Source organism: Anser anser, assembly GCF_964211835.1.
Source record: "Anser anser genome assembly, chromosome: 7".
NCBI classification, from domain to species: Eukaryota; Metazoa; Chordata; class Aves; order Anseriformes; family Anatidae; genus Anser; species Anser anser.
This window is the reverse complement of record NC_139727.1, coordinates 10450466-10473756: the sequence shown is the minus strand read 5'-3', so window position 1 is coordinate 10473756 and position 23291 is coordinate 10450466. Positions and strand designations below refer to the sequence as shown.

General features: G+C 43.8%; 2 protein-coding genes across 3 annotated transcripts in view; one reads left to right on the top strand and one right to left on the bottom strand.

The window, feature by feature from the left end:
• Positions 1 to 23291, top strand: part of LRIT1 (leucine rich repeat, Ig-like and transmembrane domains 1) — a 131509-nt gene that overhangs the window by 82533 nt on the left and 25685 nt on the right. The window lies entirely within an intron of this gene.
• Positions 1994 to 21955, bottom strand: RGR (retinal G protein coupled receptor). The gene is made up of 7 exons (XM_083845348.1): positions 21405 to 21955; positions 18233 to 18389; positions 16482 to 16603; positions 9056 to 9209; positions 8425 to 8542; positions 3497 to 3610; positions 1994 to 2566 (listed from the first exon to the last, which is right to left on the bottom strand). The coding sequence occupies exons 1-7, from the start codon at positions 21481 to 21483 to the stop codon at positions 2423 to 2425; spliced, it is 888 nt and encodes a 295-aa protein (XP_083701474.1). The 5' UTR covers positions 21484 to 21955; the 3' UTR covers positions 1994 to 2422.

Genomic DNA, 23291 nt, shown 5'->3' with positions numbered 1-23291 from the left:
TAAATCCTGTTTCTAGCCATCTGGGGCTCTCCAGTTTGTGAAAACGTGATGGGATTTTTGTATGCTTCAGCACACTATACTTGAGCTATGGGACCTTGTTGTGACAGGTTTTCTCGGGATGGCAGCAGTTGTTTATTGGCAGGATCTGGGTGACCACAGGGCCAGAGGGCACCTGGCCAGTGCTGTTGTGGTGAAGGCTGGCTGTGATATGGATAACTGAGTTATTAACTGGAAATGAGTTGGGCTTCTCAATGCTTGCTTTCAGATACTTTCCTGAAAGAAACATACCACACTTGTTGGTGCACTTGTTAGTGGTTGCCAGCCAGTTCTCCTTAATGCTGGTATTTTAATGTTGAGAATGAGCTAGAAGAAGATTTTTGCCTTGGTGTCCAGTTCCCGGAAACTTTTTTTATTTTATTTTTTTTTGTGAGAGAGGGTCAGATTATCTATATGATAACTGATCTGTGAACAATCTCATTTCTTCTATTTTTTGGTAGAAGTCAGCTCCTCACCAACTACATCTCCTAAGCCAGCCCTCTCCTCCATCTCATCCATTGCGTAGAAGTTCCTCCTCATGTTTGATCATCCCCATGGCACTTTTCTAGCTTTTCTATACCCTCTGTGAATCAAAATGCCCCAAACCGTGCATCCTATTCAATAAGTCTGAGCATAGTGGCTTTCCTGTGGTGTGGGGATGTATCCTCTTTTGTTTCCTATTTCTTTTTGGCAGTTCTTAGCGTTCTGCTGGGATTTGTCAGTAGGGTCATAGTGACAAGTGAACTGATGATTTCAAGGCCTGCACAGATCTCTTTCCAAACCATCCCCATGGTTTCTTTCTGAATCACAGATTCAGAGTCTGTCTATAGATGCTATAGATACATGCTTAAAAATAACTTCTGTGCCTGTACACATTATTTTGCACTTATCAGTGCAAATATTGTCATCTGCTTAATATTATGTGTGCTTAAACTGTCAGCTAAGACTTGCATCTTAAGATGTGACTATTCCGAATAATTTTTTTCACAACACTATTCTCTGCTCTGTCAGGTAATTTGTGACAAGACTGAACCTCAGAAGTACCAAAATGCACCTCTGAAGGGGATCCTGCTAGTAACTTGCAACAAAATGACATTTATTTCCTATCTTTAGCTAAGAGGGGAACATCCCTTCTATTTTTAACTTCCAGTATTGCACCACCTCCTCTTTTGTAACCCATACACAACTGCTTTTCCATCTAATATGTTGGAAAGCATGACAGGGACAGATCAGCTTTTTCTTTGGCTAGCTTCAAAAGCTCTTACACTGTTGGTATTCAGAAATGAACCATGTAAGAATTGATTAGGTGTGGCTTTTTTATACACAATCTCATTCTGTCATGCACATATTTTTTGCAAATGGGTTGTTCTAAGACAAATCTTGCAGTAACAGGCAATGACAGCTGACAGCTTTCCTTCCTGTATGCAATGTGAGCAACATGAGCAAATACAAACATTTAAGATGCACATTTTTGATAGTTTAAATATATATTAATTCCAATCATTGTAAAATAAATGGCTTTTTAATTGTTCAGACTCTTTAGTCACAACTGACTCAATGATTGCTCTCATATAGAGCCCAGGGGAATTTAATAGCAGATGTGAAGTTAATTTTTATTCCTAGGACATTTTTAGAACAGAATCTAAGACCAGACCTCCCTTTAGTTTTTGTTCAGTGTCTGATAAAATATGAATGCTTCAATGATGGACTGTGAGCTTGTTGATTGTCCTGGTAAGCAGCAGCTGCAAAATATGATGGAGTTTAGTGTGTGACTAAGCTGAATGTCACACACTAATTCACCTGAATGGGAGCCAAGCTAATATTCCTTATTGGGGCAAAATATCCACTGAAGTGTTTTGATGGAATTAGGATGGCAGATTCATTGTGGAAATTTGGGAACTCCTGTTTTGGGTACATTGAAAATGCACTGTTCACATGGATGAGCTATTTAAACAGATGTGGTGTAATTCTGGATACTCCTTTAATCTCTTAGTAATCCAGACATTACCATATGGACAAACTACACAGACTGATTTGGGGAGGCCTCACTGGATAAATGAATACCCTACTTCAGTTAATTTGCTGAGCTCTTATGCTGTTCTATCAGGGAAAAAAAAAAGTGCTTTCCAGCATACAGTTTATTTGCAGTGACATACAAAATGAGACCGATGACAACCAACACAGGCTTAAGGCAGCTTGTTTGACAAGCAGCTCGTGATGGTTTCGGCAGTTATCCATGGGGCTTTCTTCCATTGCTGTAGCCAATGCACGGCATTTCCAATGTGGAACCACCTTGGCATGTACATATCAGAATGCACACAGTTTCCTCTACCATTTTGCTTTCAGCCGATGTACCTGCGTTAATTTGGCTTAATGCCGTAACAGGTTATTTAGCTTTGTTATCAACCTCTGCTTTCTCAGTCTTCTGTCCTGTGAGGAACTGCCATATTCCTCCTCTGTAGTTCTCATTGCCCAGGGCATATACAAAGGCGTCCACCATTGGCACCGTCTTGGCAATAACGGCAGGAATCTGTTGGGAGACATGATATTTATTAACAGGGAAATGTACTGGGGAGCCGATGGGATGATTTCATGTCAGGCTCTGTTTCCATCTGTCAGACAAATACCTCTCTCTGATGGCAGTACCTTGCTGCCCCTGGAGGAATGAGAGGTAAAAGCAATTTTGGTCATTTGGGGCCCCTTAACCCGAATGGAAGGATGTTGCCCCAGGAAAGGACAGTCTCCGGGAGAGAGAAGTTAGGCCAGCATCACCTGAAACCAGGATGTTTCAGCCAAGAGTGAACATCAATGTGTGCTTAGGAGGAGTGAGACGTATGCCATGGACACCTTCTGAAGGATAAGTGGGCCAGTATTGCTAACATGTTTTATGTGGGATTCCAAATACCTAAGTAGAGCAATGTGTTTAGTGATCTGAAACTGGGCTGATGAATGGAAGCTGAAAGGTCTATTGTGATATTAGTGAGTCCCAGAGGCAGCCTCAGAGTCAATACTTGGGGGGGGGGGGGGGGGGGGGAAGAAGCGCCATAATCATAAGAATGATCAGTTGCAGCTTCCCTTAGGAGAAAGAAGGATTATATAACAAAAAGGGTCTCTCCAAAACTAAAAATTTTAAGCTGGTACTTGACTCTGGGAAGAACATGGAAAGTTTCTACAAACCATGAAGAAACATAGGCAACAGTCCTCTGACTGCTGAAGGAAAAAAAAAACTTCCTAAAATGTAGCTTGATCAAAACACTAATTATAATGCCAATTATATCATTGTGCTTAGTTGTTTTGCCTTGAAATGGTAGACTAATAGAAGGCTTTGTGCAAACAATCTACTTGTAACATGTTTTAACAAGTGAAACTATTAGTGCTCAAGTTAGTATTGCTTCCTGAGAATGGAGAGAAGAAAGTGAAAGGAATGCCATTTGAATTCCCTCGGGTGGCAGAGACATACCATTCGGTATTTTGGTGAAATGAACATCACATTTTCAACTGCTGCATAGAAGCATAAAAGGCAATAGGGACCCCAGCAAATGACCAGCGTCTTCAATGGTAAACCGGTGTTAAACTGAAAAACAAGAGCAACACATTCTTTTGTTTCACAACCATACACTGCAACAAGTGGATGGGACAGACCCTGTGAGACTGTGGCTTGTGTCCAGCAGCAGGAGAGCATCACCAGCAGGACACGTGGTATCGTGGCTGCTTTGCTGTCAGCGTTGGAGGTGTGTGAGTACAGGTCCCCTGGCGTCAAGGGCTGTCTGTGCAGCCAGCCCCAAAACCCTGCCCCTGGTGGGGACTGGGGGAGGCCAGTCATTCCTGGGCCGAGGTGACAAAGCACCTTACTGTCGGTCAGTTAAATCAGAGTAGTGCTAAGCAGTTATTGCTGCTGGGGGGGAGGGCAGTGTGTAAATTTACAGATAAACAGATAAAAAGGAGTGATGTTTTGTTGACTTTTTAGAGGGTCTTGCAGGCACATAAACATGAAGCCACTGCCACAGTGCACCAGATGGATGCCAGGGAGTCTGTGTCATATTAGGATTCCTGTGCCCTTCATGCTAGGGCCTTACCCATGCTGTTATTGGCCAGCTGTTCCTAAGCATCATACAAATATTGATGAATAGGGAGGTGATATTTTCAGCCTTACACTTTCTGCATCATAACTATTCTGCCTCATAACTAGTCTGCACAACTGCAGCATTATTATAAGAAAAATCACACCATTGCAAAAACTTACCCATAAAAAGGTAATAAACTTATAATAATGAAAACTGTCATTTGTTGGAGAAATATGTAGAGGGCATGTGTATATCCCAGACAGCTTCAAACCAGTCTGCCTGCCTGTCTCTTTGCTGTTATAACATCCCCATGGAGAACTGACAGTCCTTACTAAGTGCAGGGGTTGGGCTGTGCCCATCAGCCACGCGTAGCACCCCAGACTGCACCTAAAGAAACAACTCATATAATCACCACATTACATTCCCATAAACCTGCCACGCCAGAGCAGTTCCTTTGTTTCCAGCTCATAAAGATTTATGAATTTCCTCAGCCAAGTGTAAACGTGGCACGGTTAGGAAGGCCCTTCTCCCCCCAAAGCATATCTGTGTTTCCTTCTGCATGGCTTCCTCAGCCATAAGCTAAGAGCCTGTAGCAAAGGTGGAAATAATGATCCTTTCTGAGCAAAGTTTCTCTAGATAGATATTGATGTGGTATTAGCACGTACTCTGTATGCCGTATGCTAATTTTGTGAACAGAACCGGGCTGTTGTTGATGGAGGGGAACCCTTGCGGTCACTACTCCGACTGCCTCCTCAAAGGGGGGGCTCTTCTCAGCACTGGGGTAGGAGAGATGTGGTTGTGTCCAGCCAAATATTGAAATCTCTAAGGATGGGGTTTCCTTGAACTTTCTGGGAGGCCTCATGCCCTACTGTGCTACCCCCCCCCCCCCCCCCTCAAAGTACTACTAAGGAGTTAGATAGCCCAGAAGGAGCTGAGCCAAAGCCTCTGGGAACTAAGCTGTGTTTTTGAGGACCTTCTCCCTACTGGGTGAGAACCAGTCTTTTGATAGTCCAGGCTGGCAGTGATGATATTGAAGAGAGAAGCCTGAAGGCTATGAAACGGGACGTTAGGGGACTGGGACGGTTAGTGGATGGAGCGGGAGTACAGGTGGTATTTTCGTCTATCCCTGCAGTGGCAGGGAGGGGTACCGAGAGGACACGGAAAGCCCACCTGATTAACACGTGGCTCAGAGGCTGGTGCCAACACAGAAATTTTGGGTTTTTTTGACCATGGGGCGCTTTACTCGGCACCCGGCCTGGTGACTGCAGACGGGTCCCTATCTCTAAGGGGAAAACGGATCCTAGCCCAGGAGCTGGCAGGGCTCATTGAGAGGGCTTTAAACTAGGAAAGAAGGGGGACGGGGCTGAAATTAGGCTTGTTGGAGCTGTACCAGGGGGAACAATGGCAAAGCCGGGGAAGAAGGCAATGGCCCAACTGAAGTGCATCTACACTAATGCACGCAGCATGGGTAACAAACAAGAGGAGCTGGAAGCCATTGTGCAGCAGGAAGGCTATGACTTAGTTGCCATCACGGAAACGTGGTGGGACCACTCTCATGACTGGAGTGCTGCAATGTCTGGCTATAGGCTCTTCAGAAGGGACAGGCAGCACAGAAGGGGTGGTGGTGTGGCTCTCTATATTAGAGAGTGTTTAGATGTTGTGGAACTTGAGGCTGGGAATGATAAGGTTGAATCTCTATGGGTTAGGATCAGAGGGAAGGCCAACAAGGCAAGCATCCTGGTGGGGGTCTGTTATAGACCACCAAACCAGGATGAGGAGACTGGTGAGGAGTTCTACAGGCAGCTGGCAGAAGCTGCGAAATCGTCAGCGCTTGTTCTCATGGGGGACTTCAACTTCCCAGACATATCCTGGAAGCACAACACAGCCCAGAGAAAGCAGTCTAGGAGGTTTCTGGAGAGCGTGGAAGATAGCTTCCTGACACAGCTGGTTAGAGAGCCTACCAGGGGAGGTGCCCCGCTAGACCTTCTGTTCACAAACAGTGACGGACTGGTGGGAGATGTGGTGGTCGGGAGCTGTCTCGGGCAGAGTGACCACGAAATGGTTCAGTTCTCTATTCTTGGCGAAGTCAGGAAGGGGACCAGTAAAACCGCTGTCTTGGACTTCCGGAGGGCTGACTTTGAGCTGTTCAGGACACTGGTTGGCAGAGTCCCTTGGAAGGAGGTTCTGAAGGGCAAAGGAGTCCAGGAAGGCTGGGCACTCTTCAAGAAGGAAATCTTAATGGCTCAGGAGCGGTCTGTCCCCACGTGCCCAAAGACGAGCCGGCGCGGAACTAGACCGGCCTGGCTGAGCAGAGAGTTGTGGCTCGAGCTTAGGAGAAAAAGGAGGGTTTATAATCTTTGGAAAAGAGGGCGGGCTACTCAATAGGACTATAAGGATGTTGCGAGGCTGTGCAGGGACAAAATTAGAAAGGCCAAAGCTCATCTGGAGCTCAATCTGGCTACTGCCGTTAAAGATAACAAAAAACATTTTTACAAATACATCAGCGCAAAAAGGAGGACTAAGGAGAATCTCCATCCTTTACTGGATGCGGGGGGAAACCTAGTTACAAAAGATGAGGAGAAGGCTGAGGTGCTTAATGCCTTCTTTGCCTCACTCTTTAGCGGCAAGACCAGTTGTTCTCTGGATACCTGGTACCCTGAGCTGGCGGAAGGGGATGGGGAACAGGATGTGGCCCTCGCTATCCACGAGGAAATGGTTGGCGACCTGCTACAGCACTTGGATGTACGCAAGTCGATGGGGCCGGATGGGATCCACCCGAGGGTACTGAGCGAACTGGCGGAGGAGCTGGCCAAGCCGCTTTCCATCATTTATTGGCAGTCCTGGCTATCAGGAGAGGTCCCAGTCGACTGGTAGCTAGCAAATGTGACGCCCATCTACAAGAAGGGCCGGAGGGTAGACCCGGGGAACTATAGGCCTGTCAGTTTGACCTCAGTGCCAGGGAAGCTCATGGAGCAGATTATCTTGAGTGTCATCACGCGGCACTTGCAGGGCAAGCAGGCAATCAGGCCCAGTCAGCATGGGTTTATGAAAGGTAGGTCCTGCTTGACGAACCTGATCTCCTTCTATGACCAAGTGACGTGCTTGGTGGATGAGGGGAAGGCTGTGGATGTGATCTACCTTGACTTCAGTAAGGCTTTTGACACCGTTTCCCACAACATTCTCCTCGAGAAACTGGCTGCTCTTGGCTTGGATTGGTGTACGCTTTGTTGGATTAAAAACTGGCTGGATGGCCGGGCCCAAAGAGTCGTGGTGAATGGAGCCAAATCCAGTTGGAGGCCAGTCACTAGTGGAGTCCCCCAGGGCTCAGTGCTGGGGCCAGTCCTCTTTAATATCTTTATCGATGACCTGGATGAGGGGATCGAGTGCACCCTCAGTAAGTTTGCAGATGACACCAAGTTAGGTGCGTGTGTCGATCTGCTCAAGGGAAGGAAGGCTCTGCAGGAGGATCTGGATAGGCTGGACCTATGGGCTGAGGTCAACGGTATGAAGTTCAACAAGGCCAAGTGCCGGGTCCTGCACCTGGGGCGTAACAACCCCAAGCAGCGCTACAGGCTGGGAGATGAGTGGTTGGAAAGCTGCCTGGCAGAGAAGGACCTGGGAGTACTGGTTGATAGGCAGCTGAATATGAGCCAGCAGTGTGCTCAGGTGGCCAAGAAGGCCAACAGCATCCTGGCTTGTATAAGAAGCAGCGTGGCTAGCAGGTCTAGGGAAGTGATTGTCCCCCTGTACTCGGCTCTGGTGAGGCCGCACCTCGAGTCCTGTGTTCAGTTTTGGGCCCCTCGCTACAAGAAGGACATGGACGTGCTCGAGAGAGTCCAGAGAAGGGTGACGAAGCTGGTGAGGGGTCTGGAGAACAAGTCTTAAGAGGAGCGGCTGAGGGAGCTGGGCTTGTTCAGCCTGGAGAAGAGGAGGCTCAGGGGTGACCTTATCGCACTCCACAGGTACCTTAAAGGAGGCTGTAGCGAGGTAGGGTTGATCTATTCTCCCACATGCCTGGTGACAGGACAAGGGGGAATGGGCTAAAGTTGTGCCAGGGGAGGTTTAAGTTGGGTATTAGGGAGAACTTCTTTACTGAAAGGGTTGTTAGGCATTGGAATGGGCTGCCCAGGGAAGTGGTTGAGTCACCATCCCTGGAGGTCTTTAAGAGACGTTTAGATGTAGAGCTTAGTGATCTGGTTTAGTGGAGGACTTGTTAGTGTTAGGTCAGAGGTTGGACTAGGTGATCTTGGAGGTCTCTTCCAACCTAGACGATTCTGTGGGTGCAGTTCTATTTTAGCAAGGCAGGCTGAGGAAGCTTTCTTACCTTATGATGACCAGTTTTCTTGAACTTCTGGTGAATCGACTGATAGGCTGTCAGCATGATGAAGCCCGGGATTATGAAATTGAAAATGGACAGAGCACAAAGGAATGTGATATAGTTTCTGGAGAGGGTTAGAAGGGAAGAGAAAAAGTTTGTTAATTCCTCCCTAATGCATCTCCATAAACTTTGTTTACTTATTCATTTACTTATTTTTAAAATTGCCAAAACCAATTCTGTAAACACACTTTAGATTCAGCATTTGCTGAAGGTGTGCCATGCTGTTGTGCGTGGGATGGACAGCATTGCAGAAAGTCACAACAGGTGCTCGATTTCCAAACCCAAGAATCCGTCCTCAGACATCAGGGCTGGACTTCATAAAAACAGCCACGAGGAGCTGCAAGTCCTAAACCCCCAAAGGTGCAGGTTATAGATGACTGAGGAGCAAGGGAGTAGCAACAAACTGAGTGCCGGCTTCTCCCACGGAAGAAGCTGCCTTTGGCCATCCCTGTGTGATGCCATGTGAGAGGAGGCAGCTTCAGGTTGTGCCCACCTTGTCCCGGCACGGCACTGGGTGGCAGCTGGGCTCTGCTGTGCTGCTGAGACCACCCCTTGGGGGCCCGGCCCCAGCCCTCACCTGTCCCCTTTGCTGTAGTCCAGCGTGCAGCAGGTCCGGAGGGGCTCGTAGTCATACTCCCCCCACCCCAGCAAGGGCATGATGGACCAGAAGGCAGCAAAGAGCCAGGCGAACACCATCATGGAGATGGCTGTGCTCCACTGCAGCTTGCTTCCTGTGGGAGAGAAAAGGGCTCTGAAAAGGGCTCTGCATGCCTGGCACAAAGGCACCAGGCGAAGCTGTCCGGCTCTGTGCGGCCAGGGCAGAGTCCCAGCCTCTGGGATATTAAATGTACTCTGTTCTAAAAACACTGCTTGTCGATCTATATGTGAATGTACATGCTCAACCTGACAAGAGATCCTGTTCTAAAAATACTGCTGGTGAAATTACTTTGCCCTTAAGATCATTGCTTAGCCTGGAACAGGAAATGAGAAGCTCAGCATCAGTAATTTTTTTTCTAATTTTATAATAAAAATGAACAGTTGTGCCCATCTTGTCTAGTTCTATAAAATACCACTGGAATAGGTCAATGAATGAAATGAAAGATTGGAAGCTTTGGACACAGGAAGTATTTCTTCATGGAGGAGGCAGGCAGGCTTCCCTGCTGCTGCAGGACATTTTGTTAGCCACGCTGCCTGCATGCGGAAAGGCCCGGATAATTTTGTTATCGAGGCTGATGTCCATCATCGTGCCTGGGCTGAATTGCCTGTGACGCCAGCTGTACCAGCAAGGAGCACAGTGACTTTGCCCACTACTCCTTTCTAATCAAGTTTCCCATTAGAGAGAAGTAATGATGCAATTTTCACTGAGGCTGGGGAGCAATCTTCTCCTCTGTCCTTGACAGCAGCATCACGCCAGCAGGCCAGGAAGATTCAGACCAGTTCTGACCTTTCTTGGGAAGGTGAGGGCCTGGAGGTGAGGCGGAAGCAGGGGATCAGCCCTGCCACCTGATCGGACGTGGCTGACGTGGGTGAGGGGCATGTGCTTAAGGCTGGTGATCCCCATAAGGCAGCAGCCCCAGGAAGGACTGCAAACCCTACAGCAGCTATTTTGGGTTGTACCCTCCTTGCTTATTTTAAGGAAGGAAGATAAAGTAGGTGTCTTAGTGAAAATGCCCCTTTATAGGAATGGCGATTCTACCTATGTCCTTACTCGTATAAGTGGGTCTTATAACCTGCTTATAAACTCCAGAGGTTCTTGAGGGAAAAGAGGGGGGTTTGAATGGCATTAAAGATCAGCTTGGAAAAATTGGTGCAAGTGTTCCAAAATTAGTTCTGGGAAAGAAAGGTGTACATGTTGCAGTTTAAATATGAAGGAAAAAAATAAAATCCTTTTTATTAAATACTTTGTTTTGATACGGTAGTTAGTAAAAATCTATTGATGTTTTTAGTCATTTAAGCATTTTTTAAAATTAAGTTTGATGATTAATAACAATTGATACCTGTCTTTTGATTCCTACGTAGAAGATATGCTTTGGCTGTAAAGGCTCAAATCATGGTTTGTAATATTGACATAATGTGATTACAGATCACATCCATTTAAAAAAGGAACAGCTTCTGATTTAGGGGGCTAGAAATTTGAGTCAAACTTTTGAAAAACTTGTAATTATTCTTAACCTCCCAGTCCAAAGAAGCAATGTAGCATTATGTGGCATTCATTCAGAACTGCATCCTTCTTAGGTGTATATTTAAACAAACATGTTAGTGTTGTAACTGATCTAAAGTTCCATTTCCATTTGTGTTCTACATAATCGTTCTTGTAGCTTGGCTTTACGCAGTTGTAACTAGAAATTCAATCAGGATGCAGCTTATTACATAAGCTGTCAGGTTTGTTTTGTGCTTTACGCATTCTAGCAACTTTCTTAAAGGTATTATCAAGAGCAGCTAAAGTGAAACCTGGGTCTAAAACATGTTTCTTTTAAACCAAGCTCATTGCAAATGTAGCTTTATTGTTTTGGGAATACAGTTTTGTAAATGGTAAGCCTTCTTGGTGGTCTTTAAAAACCAACTACACAACATTATTATTATTTTTTTTTCCTCAAGGAGTCCTATAAAATAGTTAATAGCAATTATTTTTCATTGTATCTTGCAGCAGAAACTTTGCTGTCTCTGCATCCCATCCTTTCATTTCATGGACTATCACAAAGGTCTCAAAATATGATGGGCCCTGACTGAGGCATTGTAGTGTCTCTGGGCTCTAACCACATGCCAGGACCTTGAGGATCTCTGGTTTTAAGGAAAAGATCTTTGCACTGACAAAATTTGCCCTCAGCTGCTTGGCCAGTGGTGGTGGTGCACTCGAGACAGGTTGGGGGTGTTTATACCGCTGGAGGGCGAATGATCCTGCTGCACGCATGCATGTGCTGGGTACCTGGTAGAAATTTCACCTTCCCTGCTGCCACCTTGCACAGAAACGCAGGGGAAGCTCTTGCTCCACCGGCTCCTGCCACCTCTGGCCTTGGTTATGGTGCCCAGTCTCTGGGTGCCACGTCTTTCCTCTGGCCCCAAGTGCCCCCAGCCAGGATGCATGTTGGCAACAAGAAAGTTGTGACTTCTCTTTCTGAAATGTCTTTTAAACATTTTATATCAAGAGGGGCTTTAAAGAAGATTTCTGTGTTTATTTTTTTTCTATGTTTTAAAATACCCATACTCTGGCTGGCTGTGCCCAGTCTTGATAGCTAAAACTGTGTGGACATACAATTAAACAACCTCAATATTGTTTTAGTTTTTTGGAGTCTGCTTTGCTTGGGAGCTCATGAAAAATACTTTCAGAGCAAGAACGGTGAAATTACTGCACTCAGTTAACATGGCAAAAATCTCCTCCTTTGAGAGGGCCGGCAGCAAGAGAGCACGTCGAGAGCAGTCTGGTTGCTCTTGTACAGCGCAAGCCATTGCTTTACCTTAAATGCCTTTTGTGGCCTGATAAAATTTAGCATAATAGGCATGTAGGTCCTAATTCAGTTAAATGTGTATATATGGAGTTCAGCATATGCTTAAAGATATAATTCTTAATTAGGGCTCAGTGCTAGCAGTCTGGTCCCATTATGTCTAATTGCTCTTGTGCTTTGGCTTTCTCTCCTTGAAAAGCAAGAGGGAAGTTTCTCTTTTCCATGCAGAGAAATATTAACAGGGGGTTTAAAATGTCTTCTGTAAGATTGCTTTGGAACAGAAAGTGCTCTTATAAACAAAACAAAATTGTTAAAGGATTACTAAAATTGTAATGGTAAAAGCTTAAATTTTAGAAAGTGCTAGATTGAGCGTCGGACCTTAATACTTTTGAGTATTCTGCCCAGTCTTTAGTGATGTAATCATGAACTATTTCTCCATCTGTAGTCTGTGGGGACATTTATGAATTTAGATTTTTGGAAGATTTATAAATTGGCCAAACATTAAGCTGATTTTCACAGAAAGAGCAAAAAATACATCTCTGACACAGGGGCTACCTTTCAACTAGATTTCAGACTGATGTTCAAAAGGAATTTCTCAAACAAAAGGTCAACAGGATTTTCTAAGATGGAGGGGAAAAACCTTTTCTTTGTTCTTGCAAATGATTCCATTATAATAGCTGAAATATTCCAGAACAATCCAGCTTGTGCCAGACTTCAAACATGGCATGTATCACTTAAAATCAGGGAAATTTCTCAAAGACAAAAATATCTGAAACAGTCTTAGAAGGAAAAGATTTATCAGTCATAAATGAGAGATGTTGGTACCTGCTTTGTCTACACTGCAAAAAGCGCCAGGGACTGTTGCTCACAAGTATTCAGTTTTTGTAGGAATAAGAAAGCAGCACTGCATAATGGCTTCTTTTGTGCATATTATTAGAAAAAGCTCTTTAAAATAACCCAGTAAAGGGATTTTTTTTACTTTTTTTTTTTTTTTGACTGTGATTCTCCCTGACTATAAAGCTATCTTGGCAGTTATCTCCTGCTTCAGTGAAAATGCAAGACCTGTATAAACACTGGCATTTTGTCTGGCAAAACTGATGCAGGTGCAAGTCTAGACGAAGAAAGTGTGACAGGGTGGCTGCAGCAAGTGTGACAGGAGGGAAGGGCTTGCTCCTAATCCAACATAGCTGACAGCTGCAATTGAAGCAAATGGCGGTTTGCTAATCTTTGAATACTTGATATCACAACCTAGATTTCTCTGGATGTTAAGAATTAGATAAAAGCCTGCTGCAATCCTACTTCTTGTAATTGCATGCTGCTGCAAAATCCCTCTTGTTTGTCTTTTCTTTTGTAATAGTGAAAAAAGTACTGACTTAAATCACTTCAATTTTTCAATTTCCCCCTAATTCTAAATTGCAAATGTAAAGTTGTCAAGATTTTTTTTTTTTTTTAAATTTCCTTTTAAAACTGCAACCATTTGCAGTGGTAATGAAAGGAAGAAATTGCCTGGGATCCTTCCCACCCCCTCCAACCTGCTGACTCGGCTGCTGCCCTCTCACCAAACTCTGTGCCGGACTGAAATGGCTTCACCAGAGACATGACTGAAGTTCAAACTCTTCAGACTGCCCTGATGTTTCCCCTTTAATTGCCTACATTAATTAAATCTTCAGAGATTTTTGTAGTCCTCTACTCTTTGCTGTGAAAGTAGTATCTCATAGTCCTTTAGAAGAAAATTACTTGTTTGACCAGTAACTTGGAAAAAGAAGGGGCCTGCTTTCAGGCTACCTGTCTTATAAAATGCAGATGCTGCTGTTCTGGTTCTGAACATACTTTGACGTGAGAGAACCAAAATGGGATTACATCCGATTTTTAGCTGTTTTCTCTTTACTGGTTGGATATTCAAATAAGATTTCTTAATATGTTATATGTATCTCATATTTCAACTTAATAAATAGCCATTTTAAACCAAAGCCACATTTAGGGGATGAAAAGAGAGTTCCCCAGCATTGTTGCCTAGGAGGAGGGAGGACATTTCCAAATACCTTGAAACTCTAACTTCTCTGTCGTATCTGATGGTCATGCTGTTTTCTTCCATGTTGCAATCAATACCAACCTGGTTTCTGATGAATGAGTGTGTGGTTATCAATAGACCCCATAGTCTGTCACTGACTTCCAAATTAATGTACCAAATCGTACCAACTTCCAAATTAAAAAACTTGGTTAAATTTCTGGACATTGGTGAGCAGATTTATGTTATTAGAATACAGAATGGCTGAAAAGTCCAATTATTTTTTCTCATCATCATAGTAATCTCTCACATTCTCACCAGCTCATTCTTCCTCAGAAATATGGATTTTTGATAATTGAGTGTCAGGCTGAGGAATGCCACAACAGAGGTTTTATTGGAAACTCTTAGGACATAATAAAAACATTAGGGATGATGTAAGTGAGTGTGAGAAGAGAAACAGTTCCCAGAATGAAGATAAAAGGTTGATAGCTTTTTTTTTTCTGGAAAAGAGGTTTTGTGTCTTCTGTACAGGCATGCTGCTCACACCAGTGTCAACAAGAGTTTCGTGTATGGATCGAGAACATGGTATAGCCTGCAGGCTTGGTATATCAGATCTATGCAATGTGATTTTATCTTTCTCACAATCAGCATGTGCCGGTTGAAACTGGGAACTGGATGGATTTACTGGAATAGCCACAGAGCATGAGATTTGAAACCACCTGTTCTTGTTTTGCCTTTTTTGTTCAAATCGTTCAGTAATAGCAGCTATGTTTGGTCTGCAGTAAATAACAATTTGAGCAAAGTGAAGAAGTTTGTGCCCTCAGGATGTGTCTGCCTGTGCTCTTAATGTACTATGCTTTTGGCTGGAGGAGCGCGTGACACAAAAACATTAAAGTCAGTGTTGCAGAGAGTAAAATGTCTTTCCAAAGACATGCTTATTTTTCAGGCTCGCTCTCTTATACAATACAGATGCTACTCTTCTAGCTCCAAACATATTTCAGTGTCCAAAGAGTGTCGGTATGGATGTAGCTTACAGGCTGCATTATTTGGGGCCTTTGTCTGGACATGAAAAAAAGCCATTTTCTTGCCTGAGCTGAATTCTTGACAAAAACTGCAGAACAAGAAGTTGGCAACTTCTCTGCTCTCTGCGATTATCAGATAAAACACGTTTGCTGTGAGTTCTGGGTGTGTTTTACCACTCACTGCTTTAATCAGGTATGGAGACCATGCTTTAAAGGCTGCATGAATACTAAAGGTGGATGGTATTGAAGTACTGCAGCTCAGCAGCTTATTTCCAGGCCAACTTTTACACTTTTATTTAGGAAATATTCTATGAAGCATCTTGTGCATTATCACAAGAAAATTACATATTATCACAAGAAAAGGAGAACTGCATTTGTGTTTCAGCATTGCCAAAGGAACACAATGGTTTTGGGAATGGTGTGATCAGGTGGGGTGCTCCAGGCTTCTCACTCCTCTGGAAAGGGTCAAGAAGTAGCAGAAAATGTGAAAGCTGCCAATTGCAGCTCAGCACCCTAATTCAGCAGAAATTTCCACTCATGTTACATAAAAGCACAAATCCAATACTGCCACAGTTGGGAGATAGTTCTGTGACACAAGACAGTGCCTATCTATCTCCATAAATCCATATATTTGACATTCCTGTAAATCCCTATCTCTCACCTAACTCAAAATGATGTTTTCATAAGTCCACAAAAAAAGGCAAATTTATTTTCCTGTGTCAGTCTCGCTGTGTAATATTAGATTTCCATTAGCTCCAGCTAGGGTGTCAGAGCTAGTTAGCAACTGAATTAAGGAAAACAAAAAACATCCTTCACTAAGAGAAGAAAAATAACATCTTCCTCCTGTTACCAGTACTTAAAAATATCTCTGCCACTTTTATTGAAATTTGCAGATAATTTATTCTTTGCTTACGATCGGATGTACTGAGTTTCAGCGTCTGCAAGGGGGCCTGGAATGTAGCAAAGCCCCAAAAAGAAGCTTGTGTCCCAAAGTGCCTGTGTGTTGCTCAGTGGGGCTACTGTGCTCTGTGTGCCCCTTCGTTCCTCTGCAGAAGTGCTTCGCTGTGGGCTCTGTTCCAGCTGCTGAATCTGCAGGGGCAGCTCTGTGGTTACACCGAATTTATCTGTGATTAGTAACCTCTGTGTGGGCATGAAGCTCTGGCTGGTATGCAGCAGGATGTTGGATGGAAGCCCAAGGTGCATAGATTTTTCTTCAATGTGAGGTGTTGGATTTTGTTTAGGATACCCTAATGATTTCTTATGGAGAAGGCGAAAGCATGGCAAGAGGGGCAGGACTTGGATGTGATCTAGAAGAGCAAGTATCTCCTGAAGGTGGTTGGTTAGTGCCCCGTGTATGGGAATGGATCCCTTGGAGAGAGGGTTTATTTATCTTAGATGCTAGAGAGAGCAAATTTAAACATATAAAATACACAGAAAATAAATATGTGCTTGATCGGATTCTCTAAAATCGAAACAAGCTGCTGTCTAACATGATGTGGGTAAAGATGCTAGGTAAATGATAACCCTTACTTGTACAGTAATGATGATACCGGTCCCAGGCGACTGCAGCACTGGAGCTAATACTGGCTAGTGCTGTCAAGAAGCCCTGGAATCCATGAATTTGACAGCCGTCAGAGCCGTAGGGCCAGTACCTGTCAACAAACAAGCAGCCTGTTAAGAAAATTACAGAAATGAACAAAAGCATGTTTGGAAATTGTGTTAATGGAGAGCATGCTTTCCACACATGCTTTCCAAGTCTGAGAAACTTTGTGAAGGACGTTACTGAAGTCAGTTTTAGGTGTCTGCCAGTATTTATCTTTCTGCAGTGCCTGATATACTACCACAGCTATTTTTACTCTGAATGTGGAGAAGAAACTATAACCCTGCATTTATGTGTTGGAAAGCTATTTGTTTTAAATTTGAAAGCTACATTTTATCCAGTTATCCATATCTGCAAAATTTGTCCCCAGTGGGAGTAGCAAATTGGTCAACATGTGAAGGTAAGTGCTCACCGCTCGACACAGAACAAAAGCTCACAACAATTAAAACCACTCCAGATACCAAGTCTGAGGCCTCCAAATATTTTTGCAGACATAGAATGAGAAGAAACACAAGGTGGTCTCACATAGCAGGCATCTGCTGACGTATACTTTCAATATCCTGGTCACTCATGGCTTTTTTTTCTCTGTCTTCATCTAACCTGACTCTTATGCTTATAAAGCTGTCTGTGAGTTGGAAATCTTCAGCAATCTCCGTTCTCATGTATTTATACAACACCAGCATAATTCATTTGGAGATTACCTCTGCAAGTCTCTTTGAAAAGGAGATAGCTGACTTCTTTGGAGACTGGGAAACTTCTGCTCCCACTTTTTTTGAAAAAGGGCCTGCAAGGGTTAAAACCAAGCTCGTTTTGATGTATTGACCTCAGCTTTTCAGCTTCAGTTCAGGAAAGGCATCTTCACTGACTTCAGTGTGACTTAAGTGCCTGAAAGGAGAACGAGCTATACCCAAGGTAAACCAGCTTTGAATAAGGCCTCACTGAAGCATGTTAATGCTTCTCTCACTCACTGAAGTTGACATGTTAATTTGCAAAAATGTTTTTATATCCATTAAAAGACAAGTAAATTGTCACAATTCTTGAAATGTTTTTGTGTTCTCTATTAAAGATATTTCCAGAGTTTAAAAACATGCTAGTTAAGTGGAATTATTCATCAGCTGGTTTATAGGGTGTATGTTTCTAATACGGTTTGCTTATGATTTGTTTGTTGTAATTACACACTGAAATGCTTGATATTGGTTCTGCCCTCTAATTAAATGACTGACGTGAGAAAATGTGGAAAATAGAATGTGTCATAACTGAATTGAACTCCCTGCACACAGATCTGCCTTTTCGTTTTCCACAAACTTCTAAAATAAGAGCCTTAATGGGAAAGTTCATTAAAAAAACCTGAAAGGCTTGCAGATAAATTTGGGGTCAGTCTGGAGGTTTAGTCATGTAAATGTACAACTATTGCATTAGTCAACTACTTTCTATTGTAACTACTGGTAAAGCTCTCTGGTTAAATGGTTTCTATAATCAGTCAGTGGTAAAGTCTGCTTTTTGACTTGCCCAGCAGCAAATGGAGTTTCATTTTGCTGTTTAGGATTGAGGTAATGAGAAGGCTGGTTATGTGCTATGCTAGAGACTCATTTGATTGATTTGACCATCCAGAACTTGAGCTGCAAACTTTTATGTGGTTCTTCTGAGCATCCTTTAGGAAAATAAATAAATAAATACATACCTTAGGAAGCTGGAAAAGGCAGCGATGAATGCATTGATGCAGATCCCGCAGTCAGCCAGTGCAATGCTGAGAACCAGCAGATTGCTGGGTGTTCGGAGCTCTTTGATTTTTCGGAATGAAATAATTGTCAACCCATTCAGACAGAAACCAAGCAGGGCTGAAAAACAGAAGTGTTTGGCGTGATTCAACTGGAAATGGAAAATAACTACAATGCTGCTGCTGTTTTCTTTAATGAGAACAATAATTACTGTGAACACATGCACAGGAAATATAGCTGTAGTGCCCACAGTCTGCACACAAGTTACAAAGACTTTCAGGAGAGCATTCATAGGTGCCAGCTGAAACCAATGCTTCAAACTGCGTCGGGGATGTGTCCACTCATGCAGAGCAGAAATGGTTTAATTTTATTTGTAATTCTGCATTTTGTTTTAATGGAGAAACCTGATTGCCAGGCTCCATTCAGGGACCTGTGGGTCAGAGTGAGGGAGCTGCAGAGGCAGCTTCAGGGGGGCCCACAGCCAGCACACGCTGCCGGCGTACATGTCTGCGGGCCTGTTTATGGGAGAGAAATGGGTCGTGTTTAATATCGGTTGTAACACGCTTTTGTGTTTAAGCATAGAAACCCCTCAGCCATCTTACAGTCAGCCTGCCTCCCTTTGGGCTTCTGCCTAAGGTTAACCTAGACAGAGCTTGAATCACACCAGCTCAATCTTATTACTGCCCTTCGTCAATAGACTATACATGGAAAGGAAAGGAATAATCTAATTATGAAAGCAGTCCCTGATAGATTTTAAAAAGCTAAGTTAATGTTACTTGTCAGAGAGGAGCATTCAAGCAACCCCAGCTATTCACTCAGAGCTGTGCCACCCTGTACCCCATCCTTCACTGCTTTAAACTCAAGCTTTGTCCTTTGATGTCCTTTTCAAGATGACCTGAATTATTATGGCTCTGATGAGGCTCTGACTCAACAGCCCATCTCTAAGTCTCAGTTAGATGACAGGCAGTATGTCTTTTTCTTTGTGATCTTCTTGGAAGGAGAAATGATGTAGAGCAGAAAAAATCCATATCCCCTAATTCTGTAAAGCACTGTTGTTACTTGCGCTCATTGTCTTAATTCTGTAGTTACATAAGATGGATAATTTTGTATAGTCAGAAATTCTGCTCCTACTTTAATTACGTTAATGGCTGATGGCATAACCATAGTAACAGCTGATGTGTGTCTTTCATTACACAACAGATAACAAAATATTTCCAGGAGAAATATTTGGAGCCATTTGAGGTCAGCTGTTCTCATCCCTTCCCTGCCAGCTTACCTCCCACCTGCAGGGTAAAACTGCTGCCAACTCTCCCCAGTGCTGTCAAGCCTTTAGGAGAGGTATGTTGTGGCCATATTTAGAGTAAAACTGAAGAGTTATTACTATGTTCATTTTTTCTCTCTTTTCCCCTCTTTTGGAAGTTCCAGGCCTCAGCCCACTCTGCTGTCTTAAAGGCTAGCAGGAGTGTACAAATAGAGAACTTACTAACTTATAGCTTTGAGTTTTAATTTTAAAACAGCCAAAGCTTGACACTTTTACAGTTAGTAGAAGTGAATGCAAAGTTTTCCTCTTCCCCAGCACTTTTTTGCAAACTGCACTTACAAGCTGCAGGAAAAAAATAAAAAATCTTCATTGCTTTTCTCTCAGAGTCTCTGAGAAGGTGAATTAATCTTTAATTATCTGGTTTGATCTTGTAAGTCAGATGGCAAAGATAAAGTATTACTGGCAATCCACTGGGCATGTTCAGCCTAAAACCCTACAGAAAATATTGAGCAGTCAGATTGCCCCTTTTGCTTAGTAAAATGTAAATGTGCTAGGCCATTCCTAGCTGTAAGTGAAGGTTGCCAGCAGGTAACTGTGCTTGGGCTTCAACGAGTGCGGGTCTCCGGCCTGTGGGTGGGCAGGTGAGGGCCGGCAGGGCTGTGGGACCAGCACCAGCTGTTCCCCAGCAGGAGCCCAGCTGTAAGCCTCCACCAGCACATGCCAGAGTGCTTGCCCTGCTGCTTCCCAGTCCTCAGTAATGAAGGGCAAGTTCACACTGGGAACCGCCAGGCCCTGCAGATGGCTTGATGGCTGTTGGCCAGGTTTAGCCCTGAGCTCTCTGTTTAGGCAGCAGCTGGCCCCTGGGCCAGGAGTAGAAGCTTTTTCTTCTCTCTCCCTCTTCTAAGGAAGAGTTTCTGGCACAGCTTTTCCAGGTTTCCTTTGCAGGCAGATGTGATGCTGTGTCCCAGCTGAGCTCGCCTGCAAGGAGAGGGCGAGCATCCTTCCTTCTCCCATGCTCCACATCCACGGGGTGAGCTGGTGAGCGTTTATCCCATTCTGCTAGTGCTTCTTGCTCCCCCTCCTCTGCTGTTCAGCCCCACGATCCCTGCACCCCACCTGGGCAGCGCAGGGATACAGGGATGGGGCCCAGGCCCCAACTGGGATGCAGCTCAGAACGGAGATCAGTGACTGACACCAATGTATTCCCGGCTACAAGCGTGTCCTTCCCTAGCTGCAGTACATACAAATTCCCAATTTTGTTTGTCTCACAACGAAGTGGCACTTATTAAAAAAAAGCCTGTGCTGGCTAAATTAAATGAATACTGTCTCTTACCTCAAATTTTATTTCTTAATGCTGTGAAAGCTTTTGAACCTCATGCGCCTGTACTTCTGTTTGTTACTTTTACCCAGCAGCCATTAATTTCAGTGCTAGCAATGCAATTTGGATGTATGCTAACTGTTAACAAGCTATTTTGGATCTATCATCTTTGATTATAAAATGGCCATCACAACCAACAAAACAAGCAGCCCGGTTTTATTGAAGGATCATCAGTCATTTCAACATCCTTCCCTGAGGAAGCTGAAATTGCCTTTAAAAGTTGTCAGCAAATTCTCACATCCAAATTCTTGATAAGAAAGCTAAGTAGCAAGTTCTTCCCTGCCACAGGGCAGCTCTGTATGCAGAGCAGATCTTCATTGCCAACAGTTTGCAGCCTACCAGAGGAACTGGTGCTGTAGCCGCAGTAACCACCAAAGGTCTCGGTCAGCATACCACAATCGCTGCTGCTTACTTCAATTCCCCCCCACTGCCGCCACAACAGGAATAACAGAGGCAAAAATCTTTTTTTTTAGCTGAGGTCCTAAACCAAGCTTACCTTCTACCAGTAGGGCAGTGCCGATGGCAAACACTTCTAGTTCAGTGAAGCCTTCAGGGAGAGGGTATGCAGTGACCATACTTGAGATAAAAATGCCAATAGATTTAACCTCTGCCCTCTGTTATAGCTGTGGGGCTGCTTTTTCCCTGGATCCCTCTTCTTCCACTAGCCCAAGGCTTCTTAAAGGAGTAGCTCACGTGCAGACACATGCTCATTATTATATAAAAGCTTTGGGGTTTTTACTCCCACCAGTACAATCCCTGCAAGAATGTCATTAATGATGGGACTAGCATCAACTCATACCCCTCCTTCCCCTGCAAATCGTATTTCAGACACCAGCAAAATGAAAGCATTCATTGCAATTACAACAAGCTCTTTGTAGAGACAAGATTAAGAACCCTGCCCAGTTAATTCTGCAACACTGAAAAAGAATTAAAGGTTGCGGAACGAAAGAAACATGTAATATATAACTGGGGAGTGACCTGAAAAACAAAGGGGCACTCATTGAGTTGGTAATTAGGGGAAAAGTATGAACTGGGAAATTCTGAGGCATATTGGTCTACCTCTCACCCCTTTTTTTAGAAAATGGGCAGTGTATTTTTCTGGCAATGACTATTCTGTACGTTAACATCTCTTCTCTTAGTTACTGAGGCTTAAATTAAGGTGCACACTGGCACAGCCTGACTAAAGGCAAACACTTAGTGCTTTTGGGTTCCAGACATACAAGGACATGTGTGAGTTGCCCAGTGGTGAGTGCTCAAAGAAATTACCTTACTGGCCTTTTGGAGATGTTTAAGGATTGGGGTCCTGGTGTAGGCATGCTCTGGAGTGTGTGCAGCATGCAGCTTGTCCAGACTCCAGGTCCTTACCTGCCAGCACACTTGTCCCCCTGCCCCAAGAAACCCACACAATTGATCTGAGGTGAGCACAGGCCTTTACCATATCGCAGCAGAGTCAACGGTTTTCCTTTTGTTTCTTGTACTACTGATCGATTAGCTCTTGGGGAATTTGCATGCTTGTATACTGCAGAGTGGAAGTCAGCTGCTTTCAGAGTCTAAGTGAAACAGATGGATTTTTTCTTTACCATGACACAACAAATGACACAACTATTTGTGTAATTTTCAGTGCCTGTCCATTAAAAGTGAGCAACTTGTCCATACTTCTCAATTTTTAACCTACATTTAGAGTAGCAATAACTATGATAGCTGTTGAATGTGTTTTTTTTTTTTTTTAAAGGTACTTTACTCCATCCTTTTTAGTGCATTTGTTTCTTTTTTCTTCACCCATTCTTCACTGCAGAATAACTACTGATTTTCCACAGACCTACCCATCTCCCCAACTATCAAGTACAATTGTTTCTATTTTGATGCATAACTTTCTTCATCATCATAATCCTTCTGCGAAATGGGAACAAAAAGGGAGCTGAGGCACAAGGGATGTTGGCTTTCCCCAGCTCAGGTTCTGCACTGTGCTGACCTGGCTTGTGGATGGTTGAGACATCAGGCAGAGAGAATTTGCTCCAGATGTGGCCAGGGCTTTTTTACGGATCTCCTGACTACACAGTGGAGGTGCGTTTACAGTCAGGGGTCTGGGTTGAAGCCAGTGGTACAGTGATTTTTTGCAGTTTTCCTGGAATCCATGCTTACAGGCTCTGATGCCCAGACACACTGATCAGAGCTTCAAGACGGTTACGAAACCATGTTGCTGTGTTTTGTGATCTCTGTTATTCAACGTACAGCTATTTTTGGTGTACGTAATTGCCTTGATGGATATGCTCTTGGATTTTGAAGTAGCATTCAGGAGGGCAAGATATTTGTTAGGCTATTCAGATGTTTGGCTTAAATAGAGTAAAATTGCAATGCACCACATAAATCCATCATTATGTTT

Bases quoted from the DNA above. Each gene is read 5' to 3' on its own strand.
- RGR (XM_083845348.1), bottom strand. From the start codon at position 21,483: ATGGTCACTGCATACCCTCTCCCTGAAGGCTTCACTGAACTAGAAGTG. The intron at 8,543-9,055 runs GTGAGGGCTGGG...AACCCTCTCCAG, and splicing joins GACTACAGCAAAGGGGACAG to AAACTATATCACATTCCTTT. The intron at 2,567-3,496 runs GTATGTCTCTGC...GTCTCCCAACAG, and splicing joins TTTCACCAAAATACCGAATG to ATTCCTGCCGTTATTGCCAA.